The 19,130-nt window shown below is 38.8% G+C and overlaps 1 protein-coding gene across 1 annotated transcript in view; it reads left to right on the top strand.

Annotated features, from left to right (window-relative positions):
• The window catches only part of LOC143039434 (ubiquinone biosynthesis protein COQ9, mitochondrial-like), a 34,634-nt gene extending 21,712 nt beyond the window's left edge, over window positions 1-12,922 (top strand). The window contains exons 2-7 of the mRNA XM_076209475.1: window positions 1,487-1,690; window positions 3,044-3,194; window positions 4,296-4,485; window positions 11,913-12,002; window positions 12,515-12,634; window positions 12,740-12,922. Coding sequence (XP_076065590.1) covers window positions 1,487-1,690; window positions 3,044-3,194; window positions 4,296-4,485; window positions 11,913-12,002; window positions 12,515-12,634; window positions 12,740-12,778 — 794 coding nt within the window. The 3' untranslated portion in view covers window positions 12,779-12,922. The remainder of the gene's footprint in view (window positions 1-1,486; window positions 1,691-3,043; window positions 3,195-4,295; window positions 4,486-11,912; window positions 12,003-12,514; window positions 12,635-12,739) is intronic.
• Window positions 12,923-19,130: the final 6,208 nt, after the last annotated feature.

The following is a 19,130-nucleotide window of genomic DNA, read 5'->3' as shown; positions in this document are numbered from 1 at the left end:
TACCAACCACTGTGGGGCATCCAGCTTTCAGTTAGTGAAACTCTCTTAACCCCTTCACTCCAGGCCAAAATCTCACGGGCAGCATTAGCTGCCAGACGTGCGATGTTGCGTCAATACTCGCATTATAAAAAATAAACTCACCGCTGTATTGCTCGTTCTCTCTTTCACCTGTGAATTTTGATAACCATAGAAAATATGATGAAGCCAGTTTACAGAGTACGGGGGTCACGCAGGTACAACTACAATAAATATAATCAAGACGCCGACATCGACATCTTCGCGTACCCACTTGCTCCTCATGACGCCTACGTAGGCGTCATCATATCAAAGGGGTTAATTCTGCAAGTCCTCTTTTGTATTGTGTTTTGTCCTGCAATTATAGTGTAATTTGTAAAGGCCAGTTTGTGGTGAGAGTTTTGTTATACTAGTGTTATGTGTGGGAGGTGCTAAGATGAGAGGGAGAGTGGAGGGATGTGGAGTGTATTGTGGGATGGAATCAGTGGGAATGATTTTATGCCTTTTCCTTTTTGGCTACCTCCCTTGTAAGGGGGAAAAGGCCTTGGTATATGTATGTGTGGGAATATCTTCAGCTCTGGGTTCTTGTTTGTAATTTCATTTATGTTTATTTAAGCAATTTTAGATTGGGTTTGTTTTGTATTGGTTTTTTTTTGGCTGAGGGTTTAGATGTATGCATGCAAGTGTGGCATTTATGTAGATTTAAGAGTGACAATTGTTACAGTGGAAAGATATGTTTGTGTATTTGATTGACTTTGCATTTAGGCCATGTGTAAGAGACTGGGTTTGATTTGATGTCATCAGCTTGCATAGGGAGAGAAGACTGATAAAAAAAAAAATTATAATAAGATGAGAGCAAGTTGCATTGTTCTAAAAAGTAATAAAAAATTAAAATAGAACCTGTTCTGGAGACCAGATACAGGTCAGTTTGTACTGCATCTCCAAGTGGAGAAAGGAATTTGCAAGTTGATCTTGAGCATTGGGCTGGTGGATGATTCCTCTCCTACGGTACTGTGATTTGGGGGTCCATCCCCCCCCTGTTACCTCAGTGAGTCATCTCTCAAAAGTGCACTTTTCAACCCTAAATAGAAAGAAAATATACAAAAATATGTAGTTTCCCAAACAGAAGTATAGAGTGCATTACTGAGGTATATAATTTGGAATTAAGATATGATAGGCCTGTTTTGAAAAAAAAAAAATGTAGATACATGATAGGACACTGAGAACCTCGTTTCATAAAATATAATTAGGCAGGTATGACCCGTCATCCAGGAGGTGCTAAGATAAGAGGGAGGGTGGAGGGGTGTGGAGTGTGTTCAGGGATGGAATGGGTGGGAATGATTTTATGCCTTTTGCTTTTTGGCTACCTCCCTTGTAAGGGGGAAAAAGCCTTGGTATATGTATGTATGTATAATTTCATGAATACATATAGAATTTAAATGAAATAATTATTTTCTTCTTTTTTCCTTAGGGTGCAGAAGAATACACACATCAAGAATATTCTCATGTTCCAAACAAGATAGTGGAGAGAATGAGGAGACATCATCATCATCAGATGAGGCCTTTGAAGAGGAGTATACAAATGATGGAGTAGAACAGATTCGGTTAGAAATCCTATCTGCTTCTCTTCCATTTGTGCATACTGATGGGTGGTCAGAGAATGCAATAGCTCAGGGTAAGTTGTATGACTTGTATAATGAAGACAGTTGGTAGACAGTACAAATACATATAGAGAATCCTTGAGCTATAAATGAGGTACATTTTGAAAGGCTGTTTAGTAATCAAAAAGTTTATGAAGTGAGAATCACATGTCCAGCATAGGGTGTACCACTGAAATTTACTATTTATGTAACCTGTGTACTTATGGTATAATGTACTATGTAAATAGGTTTAAAAGCTAATGTACGAAGGAAATACCTATACATCAGTTGATTAATCTGTTGCCCCAGGTTTCTCTTGCAGGAGACCTATGGTTCCCAAGTAGCCAGCAATGGCCACTGGATAGGCCCATAGGTCACTCAGGGAAGAAATATTGTGTTGTTTTCTAGTGGTTTTGACTGCATGGTAACATACAGCAATAACTACATGGTGACATGCAGACAGTAATTTAGGGACTGTTTTGGAGTATCCCTACTGATTGGAGCCACAGATCATTTGTCTGTGTTAGAGTAAAATCTCTACTCATAGAGGAGTGATGCTACTTTTGTACCACAACTGACCCTCCTTTATGCTGTTCCTTTCAAACAGTCTTAACCACTTCCATGACTACCTCTTCCTATCTCCTGTGGTAGGGAAAGAATTCTGCCAATATGTTTCCTTTGCATATTATAAAAGGAAACTTAAGCGAGATAAAATAATGAAACTAGGGATCCATCATACAAGACGTCAAGGCATAAGTGGGTCTGGGAGAGAACATGAACCAGAACCCTAAAAATTGGATTATTAAATTTGTGTGGTTGTGGTAGAGATGAGAGTAAGAGGAAAGAGAATGGCAGTTTGTTTGTGAGAAGGAAAATGGATGGGTTAGTGTTAAATGAAACTAAATTGAAAGGGAGGGGTGATTTCGAGTTTGGGATTATGGTAGGGAGAGTGTTAGGAGTAATGAGGGGGCAAGGGAGGGAAGGAGTAGCTTTGCTATTAAGTGATTAAATAGGAAAGTGCATGGTGAAGAGGAGGGAAATGTTTTCAAGGATAACATTGATGAAAGTGGAACCGAGATACGAGGTGTGGGGTTTTGCAAGTGCGTATATTTTCTTGCTCTTTCTTTGTTGTTCCATGATCTCTGTCAGTGTTATTATTTCCTCATTATGACTATTTTTCCACAAAAATTTTCATGTCCCTCTTGTTCAATTTTGCTCTACTGTCATTCTCATCCAATATATACTTTGATTTTACATTATCAACCTTTGATTTTTCATTAGTTTTTAATTGCACAATTGTTTTTGCATGTATTTTGTTAATGAGGCTGTGTATATATGGGGGAAGGGGGACTTTGAAATATGTAAGACATATGTCTATTACCTTATAGGTGCTGAAAGTTTAGGCTATTCTGGAATGGCACACGGAATGTTTCCTGATGGAGGTGTGGAACTGGTCAACTATTTTTATAGGATTTGTAATGGCAAATTAGAAGAAATACTCAAAGAGAAAGTTATTCAAAATGAAGAATCACCACAGCTGTGAGTATTATGAATATGTGTACTCTTTTCACATATACTGTATGTTACAGTACTGTCTCAGGATTCATTTGGAGTTGATAATAGTAATTATTGCCTTGGGTTTTACTGACCAGAAACATGCAATCCCACAGCAGTTTGCAATGGCCCCCAGGCCCTTTTATATTCTTTATTTCTCTGGGAAGAAACTTTAGATCTATGTCTGCTCTGTATTAGTGTGAGGCTGTTTGCTACTGACTCAGTTGTAGAAGGGGAGCAATCATTTGAAAAGGTGAAGATAAAGTTGAAGTTGACAGAGATCTTAGTCCCAATCCAGAGATTGAGTGTCAGTCACTTATGGCTGTATCTCCAGGTGAAGGTGAGAGTCGTGACATGTTTTAAAGACAAGTGGCAGGGTGACAGTTCTATGTCCATCTCACAGGACTATCACTTGCAGATACCTGTCATTAAGCCCTCGCCTGCAATAGAAGTCATAGAATGTGCTATTATTAAAGTTGAAAATGTGTACATTTGTACTTAACAAGTTTTGTATACTATGTTGTGCTTTACAGGATAGAATATTTTCAGTGTTACATCTATGGACACTACGTGATATTTTCTCTTTTAAACCCAATTTCTACTTTAGTTATATTTGATTTTTAGTGTTTATTTAGAAGTAACTATGCAATATATATATATATATATATATATTTTTTTTTTTTTTCTTTTCATGCATATAAGAAATTCATGTTTAGAAAATAAACTGTGTGATTATGTCCTCCATATTCCTTTCCTTCAGTATATCTAGCTCCAGTCTCTTAGTATCCCTACAGATAAAAATTCAAGACACAGAACTCATTCTGTGATTGCCTTAAATATTGATAATAATATAATTGGTGCCTCAAGTTTTATGGGCTGGAAACCCAAACCCATTGATAGTCGCCACCTGGAGAGGCACCCTTTGGGGTTGGTTTTCTAGACATGGCCCAAGATCTCAATTCAGTTTGGAAATCTAGCCTTTAACTTGACATGTGACTTATCTTTTATCTTTTCATTAGTTTTGGTAGTCATATTTGTTTGGGTAAAATATGTATTCTGTTTCTAAAATACTCTTGTACCTTTTAGTAAACAAGGAACTACAGCTTTTATAAGAGATGCAGTAGAAATTCGTCTGCGCATGAACATCGATTACCTCGATCATTGGCCTCAGGCCATGGCACTCCATGCTGCACCCTCAAATATCAATGAAGGTCTCTTGAATGTGGGCACTCTGGTTGACCACATATGGTATTATGCTGGTGACAGATCTCATGATGTAAGTAACTGCTGAAAAACAAAGTTTTAGTATGTCACATTATTTTCATTGATAATTTCAAAAACTCGTTTAAAAAATAACCATCTCAATTTCTCCAAGAATCACCCTGCATTGTTATATAATGTTGGGGAAGTTTTGGATAGGCCATGGGTTTAAACACTAACTCCTAAACACCCTAGTTTAACACATTAGTCTCCTGAAAGCCTCAGAATGAAATATATGATTAAAAATCATTAGATTAAGATTACATACATACATACATATACCAAAGGCTTTTTCCCCCTTACACAGGGGGGGTAGCCAAAAAGAAAAAGGCATAGAAACCACTCCCACCCATTCCACCCCCTACATCTAACCTAACCTTTTTTAAAGTAAAAGTAGATTAAGATTACAAAGCAGAACACCAGTAATTATCAAAATAATTATTAAAATGCTTTTAAGTAAAAAGAAAAAAAATTGATACATTTACAATATTTTAATTGAAAAGCTACAAAGCCCTCTGTGAGGGGCACCGTCCTAGCCTTCTGGTAGGGGGGAATTTGTGACGTTAAACCATATCATCATATCAATTGGAAATAATGATTAAATATATGTTTCTCTTATGATATTTAGCAAAAGAATATATAATAGTTTAAAATCTTGAATTAAGTCCATATTTAGGAGAGGGCAATGAAGCTGGGGGTAAAATATGGGTTTATTATCCTAAGTATTCCTTGGCAAATTATATGTTTGTCATATGTGTTTAAGTTTCTTGTATGGTGGAAAATATGGTACATCTTCATTCATATATACATACATGTGTTTGTGTATTTACTTATTATACAGGAAGGGAGCTATGCTCGTAGTGACCCATCTTTGTATCTTTCAGCATCTAGTTTGTTCTTAAATTCTTGTATATTTTTTGCACACACTGTTTCCTCATCCAATTTGTTCCAGGCACCTACCACTCTGCGTGGAAACTATTCTTTTGCAGATCTCTTCTATAATTATCCTTTTTGAGTTTCTTTTCATGTCCTCTTGATTTTTCTTTATCTCACTTTAATAAATCTTCTCTGTCAAGGACTTCCATCCCTTTCATAATTCTGTAAATGGTCAGCAGATCTCCTCTTTCTCTTCTTTGTTCCAGGGTTGGTAGTTCCAGTTTGGGCAATCTTTGTTTGTATGTTAATTTAGAGTGTTGGTGCCATCTTTGCCATTGCTCTTTGGATTCTTTCTAATTTCTTTATATTCTTTTTTGTACTGGGTGTCCATAGTGTCGCAGCCTACTCCAATCTTGGTCTTATCAATGTGACTAATATTTTCTTTACCATTTCCTCATCCAAAATGTCAAAGGGCACTTGCATTGATCTTAGTAAATTGAAAGTTTCTCTATTTTTTTAATATGCTTGTCTGGAGACATGTCTTCCCTAATAATTACTCCTAGGTCCCTTACCGAGCTAACTTTTTTTTTTTTTTTTTTTCTCCTATATTTTATACCAATTTTATATTGCCCTGATACTCTATTTTTACTTTTTTCAAACTCCATTATACCACATTTCTTGATGTTGAAGTTCACCTCCAGCTTTTGACTCCATTCCCAGACCTTATCCAGGTCTCTTTGTAGTGACTCACAGTCTTCCTTTGTACCTATTTTCTTGAGTAGTTTTGTGTCATCTGCAAAGAATTTCATATAACATTCCACACCTTCATCCATGTCATTTATATATATATATATATATATATATATATATATATATATATATATATATATATATATATATATATATATATGGCAAATATTATCAGATCCAATACAGAACTGTGTGGGACTCCACTTATCATTTCTTTCTAGGTCAAGTTTTTGTCTCTAAGTACCACCCTCATTTTTTCCCATTCAAGAAACCTTTCATCCACTTCAATAACTTTCGTTGTACACTACCTGTTATTTTGAGTTTTCTTAGTAGTTTTTTGTGTGGTACTTTATCAAATGCTTTTTGTAAGTCTAGGAAAGCACAATCACCCCATCCTTCCCTTTCTTGCATTATTTCTATTAGCCTCGAGTAAAAACAAATCAAGTTAGTGGCACATGATCTTCCATGCCTAAAATCAAATTGATTTGGATTCAGTATATTATTTTCTTCCCGATGTTTAATCCATCTACTTTTGATAACTTTTTCACATATTTTTGCTATTGTGCTTGTAAGGAAGACAGGTCTATAGTTTGTTGGGTTTTCCTCTCCCCCTTTATATATTGGTACAATATTTGCACATGTGTGTGTACATATACATACATGTATTTACCTAGTTGTATTTTATGGGACTGGAGCTATGCTCGTGTTGACCCGTTTTTGTATCTCTCTACATCTAGTTTGCTTTTGAATTTGTGTATATTTCTGGCATTGACCCCTTCCATACGGTGCCGCATACATAGGCGTCATGAGGAGCAAGTGGATATGCGAGGCTGCCATATCGGCGTCTTGATTATATTTATTGTAGTCGCCCCTGCGTTTTAACATTCTCTATAAACTGCCCTTAATCACATTCTCTATGGTTTTCAAAATTCACGGGTGAAAGAGAGAATGATCGATATAAGCGGTGACTATATTTTATGATGCAAGTATTATTACGACACGTCGTACGGCTGGCATTGGCTGCTGCCCGCGAGATTTAAGGCCCGTACTGAAGAGGTTAACTGTTTCACTGTTCAATTTGTTCCAGATGCCAATCACCCTGTGTGGGAAACTGTTCTTTTTCAGGTCTCTTTTGTAACTGTCTTTAGTTTCTTTGCGTGTCCTCTTGTTTCTCTTTTGTCCCATTTTAATAGGTCATCTCTATCAAGAACTTCCATTCCATGTACATATATATACATGTATGTGGGATCTGGAAGAAGTGTAGTGATAAAAACAGTGAAGGACAAGTTCAAGGGAACAATATAAAGGAGTGAGAGCCGTAGTACAAAAAATATCCTTATTCCTTTATGAGTTGAGATTTTTAAACTCGATCATAGATGAATGATGTTTGGCTCTGGCCCTGGGGGGTTCCCCCAAAACCGTTTCTAAAAAATTGGCTGCATGTCACTAGAAATAGCTATCATCTCATCAGGTAGACAGTGCAGAAGACACTAAAATAACCAAAGTTCCAGTTCATAAAGACTATAATGGAGTCCAGCAAGGAGAAATACTCTCACCTCTACTGTGTAACCTCTTCGCAAGTGATCTCCCAACATCAAACCAAGACCATAACACCAAATCACCTATTCAAATAATATGATTTACCTAGTTGTATTTACCTAGTTGTATTTTGCGGGAAGGGGAGCTATGCTCATGATGTCCCGCCTTTGTATCTTGCAGTGTCTAGTTTGTTTTTAAACTCATGAATGGTTTTTGCGCATACTATTCCATTGTCCAGTTTGTTCCAAGTGTCCAAAACTCTATGAGGAAAACTGTTTTTCTTCAGTTCTCTTCTATAGCTATGTTTTTTTATTTTCTTTCCATGTCCTCTTGTGTTTCTTTTGTCCCAGTTAAGTAAGTTCTCACTATCGAGTACCTCTATGCCTTTCATGATTCTGTAGATGGTCAATAGGTCACCTCTCTCTCTTCTTTGCTCCAGTGTCGGTAACTCCAGTTTAGCCAATCTCTCTTCGTATGATAGGTTTGCAAGTGCAGGTGCCATTTTTGTAGCTGCTCTTTGGATTCTTTCTATTTTCTTTATATTCTTTTTGGTACTGGGGGACCACAATGTCGCTGCATACTCTAATCTAGGCCTTATCAATGTAACCAATATTTTTTTCATCATGTCTTCGTCCAAGTATGTAAACGCCACTTTTATTGATCTTAGCAAGTTGTAAGTCTCCCCGACAATTTTGTTAATCTGTATATCATAGGACAAGTCGTTCGTGATAATTACTCCCAAATCTTTTTCGGATCCTACTTTCTTTACTTCTTTGGTTCCAATTGTATATTTTCCTGATATTCTGTTTTTGCTTTTTCCAAACTCCATTATGCTACACTTCTTAGTATTAAAGTCCACTTCCCATTTCTGACTCCAGTTCCATACCCTATTTAGGTCTTCTTGCAGTGCTTCACAGTCCTCATCAGTTTCTATTTTCCTTAGCAGTTTGGCGTCATCGGCAAAGAAGCTCATGTAGCAGTTCACGTCCTCATCCATGTCATTCATATAGATAGCAAACATTATTGGTGCCAGCACAGATCCTTGCGGTACTCCACTGATCACCTCTTTCCAGTCTGAATATTTTTCTCTGAGCACTACTCTCATCTTTCTACCAGTCAGAAAGTCCTCTATCCATTTTAGTAGGTTTCCCTGTATTCCTCCTATGTGTTCCAGTTTTTTTAGTAGTTTTCTGTGTGGTACTTTGTCAAAGGCTTTTTGCAAGTCTAGGAATGCACAATCAGCCCATCCATTTCTTTCTTGCACTATGTCTATTAGTCTTGAGTAAAAGCATATTAAGTTTGTGGAGCATGATCTTCCTTGTCTGAATCCGAATTGTCTTGGGTTTAATATGTCATTGTCTTCCAGATGTTTTACCCATCTATTCTTGATTATTTTCTCACAAATTTTGGCTATGGTGCTTGTTAGTGATACTGGCCTATAGTTGGTGGGTTCTTCTTTGTTTCCTCCTTTGTGTATTGGTACAATGTTAGCGTTTTTCCAGTCCTCGGGTATCTTTCCTTCTTTGAGTGAGCTGTTTATTAAGATGTGTATTTTGTCTGTTAGTTCTTCTTTGCACTCCTTTAGAATCCAATTTGCAATACCGTCCGGGCCATGTGATTTTCTGACATCCAGTCTTGATAAATGTTCTGATATTTCCTTTAGTGATGCTGTAAACTCATTCATGAGGGGAGATTTCTTGTTTTTGTCTATGTCACAATTTGGTATTTTCTCTCTGGTGAAAACAGATTTAAAGTGATTGTTCATGACTTCGGCCATCTCTAAATCTTCTGTGTATTCTATGTTTCCTTGGCATAGTTTCACCAATTCCTGTTTGTTTTTAAGTTAACCATTCACATACCGATAGAATAGTTTGGGTTGCTCTTTGCATTTGTCTATAATATCCTTCTCATGGTTCCTTTTCTCCTCTCTTCTCACATTAACATACTCATTTCTATAGTTAACATAAATTTGCCATTTGCTTTGTTTTTTGTCTTTTCCCTGTACAACTACAAAATAGCTGCTAAGAACACCCAGATGCACTTAGACAAACTAGAGCATTGGTGCAGAAATAATCAGTAACATTGTTCACACCAGACAATCATGAATGAATAAAAATAAAAAAAAGTAAAATAAATAAATAAATGCCCAAACCCATCCACTGGAAAATACATACATCATACATGTACCAAAGGCTTTTTCCCCCTTACATGGGGGGTAGCCTAAAAACCCTAAAATTCTGGGCCTCACTTTTAATGCCCATGTCTTTGACCCTACACCTGAAAAATCTGATCATAAAAAGCAGCAAAAAATAAGCATATTAAATCAGCTGCAATCAAATGCTTTGAACAACAGAAAAAATCTGTTACTGTCTTCAAACACTTCATAAGAACCACAAACTGGACGAAACAATAGTGTGTGCAAAAATTATACTCGAATTTAAGAGCAAACTAGATACTGCGAGATACAAAGACAGGACACCACGAGCATAGCTCCCCTTCCCATAAGATACAAATAGGTAAATACAACTAGGTAAAATACACTTGCCTCACACTTCCACAGCATGGTTCTCAACAATCAGCAAAACATGGACATTGTATACTACAGAAAATAAGCATTGAGAATAATGCACCCAAACCACCACCAATAGAACACATGCACTCAAACTAATATCCTCACTATATCATATGATAATGTTAAGTACATAGTTCTGCACTAGAGTCCTCAACCCCACTAACTCATCTCTAGGTACCCCCGAATCCACGCGCGGCGCCACCGTCGACCATGTATTGTTTTCATGGCCATATGTTGCGGCCCACTAGGTTTTATTTGGTTCAATTTGAATGCTTCCCGCGCTTAGCGCATGCGAAAGATATTCAAATTATCTTGTTGTTTTGCAAGTGTAAGGCTAATTCTTGAAATAGAAAAAAATTTCAGCGATTTAAACGGAAATTTGGTTGTCAAACTCGGCAACATAGTTTTCCGAGTAAAAATATTAAGGTAAGGAATCTCTAAACATAATTTTAAGTTACATAAACAAGTTTATCAACCTATTTTCTCCCGGACATGAGAAGCTTAATATCGTGTATCACATCATAATTGAGCTTAAATCCCCGGAATGTAGCCATATCACCCATGAATCTGATGCGTCCAGTTCGTGTTCCATTTTGTTTACTATTACCATTGACGACCAAAATCACACAATGACGGTTTTTGCTCAAATGCATAATTTATATATAAAAAATAGCATATGGTTGCATTATTTGACCTATTTCCTTTAAAATGTGTGATTTCCATGTAGAATGATCGAAGAGAAGTTACGTTTTTATCCTCTACAAAATTATCAACCGGCAACCAACGTCATTGTTTGGGTTTCGTCGGTGTTGGTTGCCGGCTGATAATTTTTCAGAGGATAAAAACGTAACTTCTCTTTGATCATTTTACGTGGAAATTATCCATTTTAAAGAAAATAGGTCAAATAATGCAACCATGTGCTATTTTTTATATATAAATTATGCATTTGAGCAAAAACCGTCATTGTGTGGTTTTGGTCGGCGTCGGTCGACTTCGGTCGGCGTTTAGCGACAGCTTCATGGTTGCCATGAAAAGGCAAATATGGTATGATGGAGATGTCTCACATTGTTTTTGACATGCTCATGTGATTTGTTGATCCATAAAACCCAAGTATTCCGAATTTTAATAAAATTGGACCAGTGGTTTAGAGTTAATGTGTATTTCTTTACCGAAATCTTTACAAATTACCACCCTTAATTCTAACACTTTGTTATGGTAAAGTCGAGCCAAAAATGCGGGCTAAGAAAATAATTCAAAAAATCGTATCTCCCTTATTTTTCAAGCTATTTCAAAAATTTAAAAAGCATTTTGTTTCTAATAAAGTTGTCTTTCATATGCAACAATAATATAAAGGTTAATTTTTTTTTTTTTTTTTTTTGTGGGGGTACCTATCATCTCACTACATCACACAAGCACATAATGGATTTAGAAATTTATTCCGAGTTACCTGATTTTATCTATTACCTCCAAGATCCATTGAATGGTCTGTGAAATTAGCTATATCTATAGGGGTTAAGGCGTTGTTACTTACGACGGAGGTCGAGATTATGGTTATTCAAATCCTACTCAGGGCAAGTTGAACTAAGGGTACCATCCTAGCCTCCCGATAGGGGGAGTTTGTGACATTAAACCAAATCATCATCATCAAATTATTTTTATATATATATATATATATATATATATAATATGATATTTTCCTTTTCCAGTTTAATTGGTATACCAAACGGGGTTTGCTTTTTGGAGTCTACAAGACTACAGAGTTATGTATGGTGCAAGATAAGTCTCCAGACTTTGAGGTATGAATTCCAAATATTTTCATTAGACTGATATAGAAATTTTACTTGCAAATCTTACATTTTCTTTGAAAAATATTTAAAAAAAAAATCATGATTCACTACTTTCATACATATACCAAAGGCTTTTTCCCCATTACAAGGGAGGTAGCCAAAGTCAAATGCATAATCCACTCCCACCCATTTTATCTCCACATATTCCACTCCCATTCACCACCCCTCCCTCCCTCTTTTCTTGGCTCCTCCTGGATGATGGGTCATCCCTGCATCTTGCCCAAAGAGTGGGTCAGAAGTAATGCAGCAAGACAGCACATCTACAGCAAGGCCACTTCATTTAATTGGTGACCCCTCCAGTCCCCACATGCATAAAAAGAGAAGACAGGGAGAAATCCCTTCAGGCTGCATCAAAATATCATTCACACATACTCCCCCCATATTCCCTTGCATGCATTATCTATACACAATTATTCTCTTAATTTTGTGAAAGTAAAGCAATTTTTACTACATACTTACAGGATACATGGAGTTTCTTAGATCGCCGTTTATCTGATGTATCTAATGTTGCTAAGGCTGTAAAATATGCTAATTCTGCAAGCAAAGATGTACATAATATTTTGCAAGCAGGAATTGTATCTGTAAGTAATTCTTATGATATTTATTGAAATAAATAGTAAAGGTATGACTTAAACCATCGGTAATTTTGAATAATTGATTTAATATTTATTAATTTTGTATTTCAGGCACTAAACATTGTGGGTTTAAATAGAAAGTCACGATGAATTATCACTAAGACACACTTCAATGTACATTATTGCTCCTGTACAGTCCTCGGCATTTTGGAAACCATTACCAAATGATACTTTATATCAGGGAATTAGAACTGATTTTGTAGTTATACTTAAAGATTAAAAGCACATATTCTTTGATGTGTATTATTTTCAACTGGGATTATTTTGTAATTACTAGGATTCCCACAAACTGGTGAGAACCAAAGTAAAATAAACAGGATCTGGATTTCAGCAGTGAATTGCTTAAAAAAAAAACACTATCTACTTGTTTCATTGTCATCATCAATAGTAATATTTATCTATCTATATACCAAGGGCTTTTTTCCCCCTTGCCAGGGAGGTAGCCAAAGTCAAAAGGCATATACCTACTCCCCTCCACCACCCTTTCCTCCCTCTCATCTTAGCTCCTCATGGATGACAGGTCATCCCTGTATCCTGCCCACTGCCCTGGGTCAGAAGTAATGAGGCAAAACACAGCACATCCACAGCAAAGTCACTTCACTTAATCGGTGATAACCCCCCCCCCCCCCATCTCCATCCCCTCATAATAATGATATTAATACTGCCTTGAATTTCATGGAACATAAGAGAAGAAGAGAGGAGTTTGAATGTGAGATGAGGTGCCTGAGAAGTATGATAGGGGTTAATAGGCTGGATAGAGTGAGAATGAGGGTGGAAAGGGAGTTGTTGTTGTTGTTGTTGTTCTCTGGACTCTGTCCAAGCAGTCCTGTCTCCCCAAAGAGTTGGGAGATAGGGTTGATGAAAGAGTATTGGGATGGTTTGGACACATGGAAAGAATGAGTGAAGAAAGACTAGTAAAAGGTGTGTGGAAGGCAGAGGTGGAAGGGGTAAACATGAGAGGGCAACCTAGGATGAGATGGATGGATGGGGTGAAGGGGGCTTTGGGAAAGAGGGGAATGGCTGTTGAGGAAGAACGGTAGAGGACAAAAGACGGGCAAATGGAGAATGGTTATGTATGGATGATGCTGTGGAGTGGGTAGGTGGTGGAGGTGAGGGAGTATGTGTGAGAAATAAATTGATGCAGCCTGAAGGGATTTCTCCGCATCTCCTTTTCTGCATGAGGGGATGGAGGGTGGTCACTGATTTGATGAAGCAGTCTTGCTGTGGATGTGCTGTGTCTTGCAACACTGTTTCTGACTCAGGGCAGTGGGCAAGATGCAGGGATGATGTCATCTAGGAGGTGCCAAGATAAGAGAGGGTGGAGGGGAGGGGAGCATGTTTGGGATGGAATGAGTGGGAGTGGTTTTTATGCCTTTGTTCTTTGGCTACCTCCCTTGTAAGGGGGAGGAAGCCTTTGGTATATGTATGTATGAAAACCCACAGCTCCACAGTGGCTGGCAATAGTGATTGGGCCCTTCCCCAGTTCTCTCTGAAAAACTTTTGACTGTTGTCCATGTTGTATTAAGTCTAGAACTGTTTTTGTGTCACTGACCTGCAGTAATAGGAAGGGCTGTCACTCAAATCTTATCATTATCTAATATATATACCAAGGGCTTTTTCCCCCTTACAAGGCAGGTAGCCAAAGTCAAAAGGCATAATTCCACTCGCACCCATTGCATCCCCACCCACTCCACTCCCATTCACCACCCCTCCCTCTTTTCTTGGCTCCATTTGGATGACGGGTCATCCCTGCATCTCGCTTGTTGCCCTGGGTCAGAAGCAATGCAGTAAGAACACCACATCCACAGCAAGGCCACTTCGTTCAATCAGCAAACCCCCTTCTCCATCCCCTCATGTAGATAGAGAAGACAGAGAAAAATCCCTTTGGGCTGTAACCACTCCCTTCCATGCATCACAGCACCATCCATATGCATTCTCCACTCTTCCCTATCTTCTGCCTTCTCCCTTCCTTCCTCAATAGACATCCCCCTCTTTCTCAATGCCCCTGTTACCCCATCCATTCATCTCATCCTTGGTCGGCCCTCCTGTTCACTCCACCCATCTCTGCCTTCCACACTTTTTTTTAATCTTTCTTCACTCATTCTTTCAATGTGTCCAAACCATACCAATACTCTTTCATATACCCTATCTTCCAACACCTTTTCCACTTCCACTCTCCTCCTCACCTCCTAGTTTCTCACTCTATTGAGATCTTGAGCCTGATCCAGACTGATTGTCAGCCCCTAAAGCGGCCCATACACGATCAATTATATTGCGCAATTTCATTGTCAATACTCTGAATTGACAATTAAATTGACCGTGTATGGGCAATTTATCGCCCATACACAGTCAATTTAATTGTCAATTCAGAGTATTGACAATGAAATTGCGCAATATAATTGATCGTGTATGGGCCGCTTTAGACATACACCTCGATACAGAGATGAGGATATTGACGAGTTAAATGTCCATCTTGCAGGACCACCACACTTGACCTTGATTCCTGCCATTACTTTATATAGGAGGTTCTAAGCCAAAACACCTGATTAATTGTGGATATAACTTTTTTTTAACATTATAGACTTCTTTGAATAAAAATTAATTCAGCTTCTCAAATTTTGTAGGAAATACTTGTGACCAGTCCTATTCATTGTTGGTAGTCTTGTGGCTGGTTTGTGTACTGAATGCAAGCATGTTAGTGTGATTCTTGCTTTCCTTAAGAGGGATTTTTCTCCGAGGATGATGTTGGATGGTGTTTATTGGACTATTGAATTGTGGTCTGTCTTGAAGAGATTGTTCTGTGATCTAGATGTATCTACCTAATTGTATTATATGGGAAGGGAGCTAAGTTTGTAGTGACCTGTCTTTGTATCTTTCAGCATCTAATTTGTTCTTAAATTCTTGTATGGTTTTTGTACATACTGTTTTTTCGTCCAATTTGTTTCTGGGATTTTTTTTTTTTCAGATCTCTTCTATAACTATCCTTTTTGAGTTTCTTTTCATGTCCTCTTGTTTTTCTTTTATTCAATTTTAATAAATTTTCCCTGTCAAGAACTTCCATGCCTTTCATGATTCTGTAAATGGCTAGTAGCTTTGTGATGTTTTTATGTGGATGTACTGATGAAATAGTAACTACCACCCAATAAGAAACCTTTCCAGAGGCTACGGGTAAAAAATACAACCTCAACTGCACAAATTAGTTAGTTATAACTAAGGAGTGACTTTAACCCCTTCCATATGACGCCGCCTACGTAGGCGTAATGAGGAGCAAGTGGATACGCGAGGATGCCGATGTCGGCATCTTGATTATATTTATTGTAGTTGTACCTGCGTGACCCCCATACTCTGTAAACTGGCTTCATCATATTTTCTATGGTTATCAAAATTCACTGGTGAAAGAGAGAACGAGCAATACAGCGGTGACTTTATTTTTTATAATGCGAGTATTATGACGCAACATCACACGTCTGGCAGCTAATGCTGCCCGCGAGATTTTGGCCTGGAGTGAAGGGGTTAATTATGAAGAGGAGAGGTAATATGGGAGACCGAGAGAAGTGATACTGGGGTAACATGTTACTGAACATAGTAATGAATAGTATGATGACCCATTGAGTGAAGGAACCAGGATGATATAGAGGGAAAGATGTACCTGCAAGACTGGACTTGATTTTAACCAAAGAAATTTAGCGACTAGAGCACTTACTCAGAGATTATGTGGTTCTTGAATTTCTCCTGGAAATACATACATACATACATACATATACCAAGGCTTTTTCCCCCTTCCAAGGGAGGTAGCCAAAAAGGGAAAGGCATAAAAACACTCCCACCCATTTCATCCCTAAATACACTCCACACCCCTCCCACCCTTCCTCTCATCTGAGCACCTCCTGGATGACGGGTCATCCCTGCACCCTGCCCACCGCCCTGGGTCAGAAGCAGTGTCGCAAGACACAGTACATCCACAGCGAGGCCGCTTCATTTAATCGGCGACCCCCCCTCTCCGTCCCCCTTTGCATATAAGGCGTCAAAATTTCTCCTGGAAATAGGGAAGATAAAGAGGATACTTTTTTTTGCATAGGCAAATTTAGCAAAAGTGAAAAAATTCTTTGAAAAGGTAGATGGGACTGAAGAATTTCAGAAGAAATGTAATATATTCATAAATATTTATAATGCATGAGTGTAAGAGTATGTACTGAAGATGAATAGAAGTACAGTACATAACAAGGGACTGATAAAAATAAATAAAGCTTCCACTCAATATTCAGCACAGGAGTTTTGAGAGAGAACTGGAGGAAGAAAAGTTGGAAATTCTGTCACGATTATGTTCAACTTGGGAATGGACACATATTACACATCATCAGGATTCATTACCATTAATTAGAAGCATACACTGGGGGCTGTTCCTTCATGAACATACATACATACATATACCAAGGTTTTTTTCCCCTTACAAGGGAGGTAGCTGTGGTAAATTGAGATTACTTGTCTTATTCTTATTTTACTCTATACTTGGAAATGGTGTATAAGAATTGTATACTGGTGCTGTAGATTCCTGATATGTGTGATTCTCATATGTTTATACTCTGTAATATGTTTAGATGCTATACAGCACCTGTTAGTATTGTTTATCTAATTGAATCCTATGTAGACATCCTTTGTTTATGTCAAAGTACTTATACCAAGACGTCTATATGTCGCTTGTTTGTTTACCTTGGCTTGCAAATAAATTAAGAAAAGCAAGAATGAGTGAGGAAAGACTAGTAAGAGAGGTATGGAAGGCAGATGTGGAGGGAGTGAACATGAGGGGACGTCCTAGGATGAGGTGGATGGATGGGGTGAAGGGGGCTTTGGGGAAGAGGGGAATGTCTGTTGAGGAAGGAAGGGAGAGGACGGAAGACAGAGGTGAGTGGAGAATGGTTGTATATGGATGATGTTGTGACTGCATGAGGAGGAATAGGCGGGGGGGTGGGGGGTTGGGGTAGTATGTGTGAGTAAATTTTGACGCAGCCCGAAGGGATTTCTCCCCGTCCTCTCCTTGTATGCAAAGGGGGACGGAGAGGGGGGGTCGCCGATTAAATGAAGCGGCCTTGCTGTGGATGTACTGTGTCTTGCGACACTGCTTCTGACCCAGGGCGGTGGGCAGGGTTCAGGGATGACCCGTCATCCAGGAGGTGCTCAGATGAGAGGAAGGGTGGGAGGGGTGTGGAGTGTATTTAGGGATGAAATGGGTGGGAGTGTTTTTATGCCTTTCCTTTTGTGGCTACCTCCCTTGGAAGGGGGAAAAAGCCTTGGTATATGTATGTATGTAAGTCCCCATTTTTCGCTTATTCCTCAGTTCACACTACAACAGTAGCCAAAAAGGAAAAGGCATAAAATCATTCCCACCCATTCCATCCCTGAATACACTCCACACCCCTCCACCCTTCCTCTTATCTTAGTGCTTCCTGGATGACGGGTCATCCCTGCACCTTGTCCACTGCCCTGGGTCAGAAGCAGTGCAAGACACAGCACATCCACAGCAAGGCCGCTTCATTAAATTGGCGACCCCCCTCTCCGTCCCCCCATGCATAAAAGGAGAAGATGGGAAGAAATCCCTTCGGGCTGCGTCAAATTTTGCTCACACATACTACCTCACCCCCCATTCCCCCGCCCATTCCACCTCATGCATCACATCATCATCCATATACAACCATGAACATACCACTACTAATCCCCACAGCTTCTCCGAGCAAGCTTCCATGCAGCCACTCTTCCGATCCTAAACAACTCTCAGTGGGTTCAGTTAACTATGAATTATAAAATCAGTTATAAATATGTGCAGGAAATATCTACATACATATACTATGGGCTTTTTCTCCCTTATAAGGGGAGTAACCAAAGTTAAAAGGCATAATTCCTCTCCTACCCATTTCACCACCGCTCCCTCCCTCTCATCTTGGCTCCTCATGGATGACGGGTCATCCCTGCATCTCGCCCATCACCCTGGATCTGATAATGCAGAAAGACACAGCAAGGCTGCTTCATTTAATCAGCACACCCCCTCTTCTCCGTCCCCTCATGCAGAACATAGAGAAGGCGGGGAGTCCCTTCAGGTACATCAAAATGTCATTCACACTTAACCAAACCCTAACACCCCCATCCCCCACCCACTCCCTTCCACATATCAGTATCATCCATACACAGCCCTTCTCCACTTACCCCTACCTTCTGCCTACTCTCTTCTTTCCGCAACAGACGTTCCCTCTTGCTCAACATCCCTTTTACCCCATCCATCCATCTCATCCTTGGTTGTCCCCTCATGTTCACACTTCTTACTAATTTCACTCATTCTTTCCGTGTCCAAACTATCCCCATACTCTTTCATCGACCTTATCTCCCATCTCCTTTTCCACCCCTGCTCTCCTCCTCACCTAGTAGAGCCTGTGTTAGGAAAAAGAAATGG

The sequence above is a fragment of the Oratosquilla oratoria genome, chromosome 26, assembly GCF_046742065.1.
Source record: "Oratosquilla oratoria isolate Oo_2021 chromosome 26, ASM4674206v1, whole genome shotgun sequence".
NCBI lineage: Eukaryota > Metazoa > Arthropoda > Malacostraca > Stomatopoda > Squillidae > Oratosquilla > Oratosquilla oratoria.
Note: the sequence above shows the minus strand (reverse complement) of the source record. Positions and strands in the feature narration are given on the sequence as shown.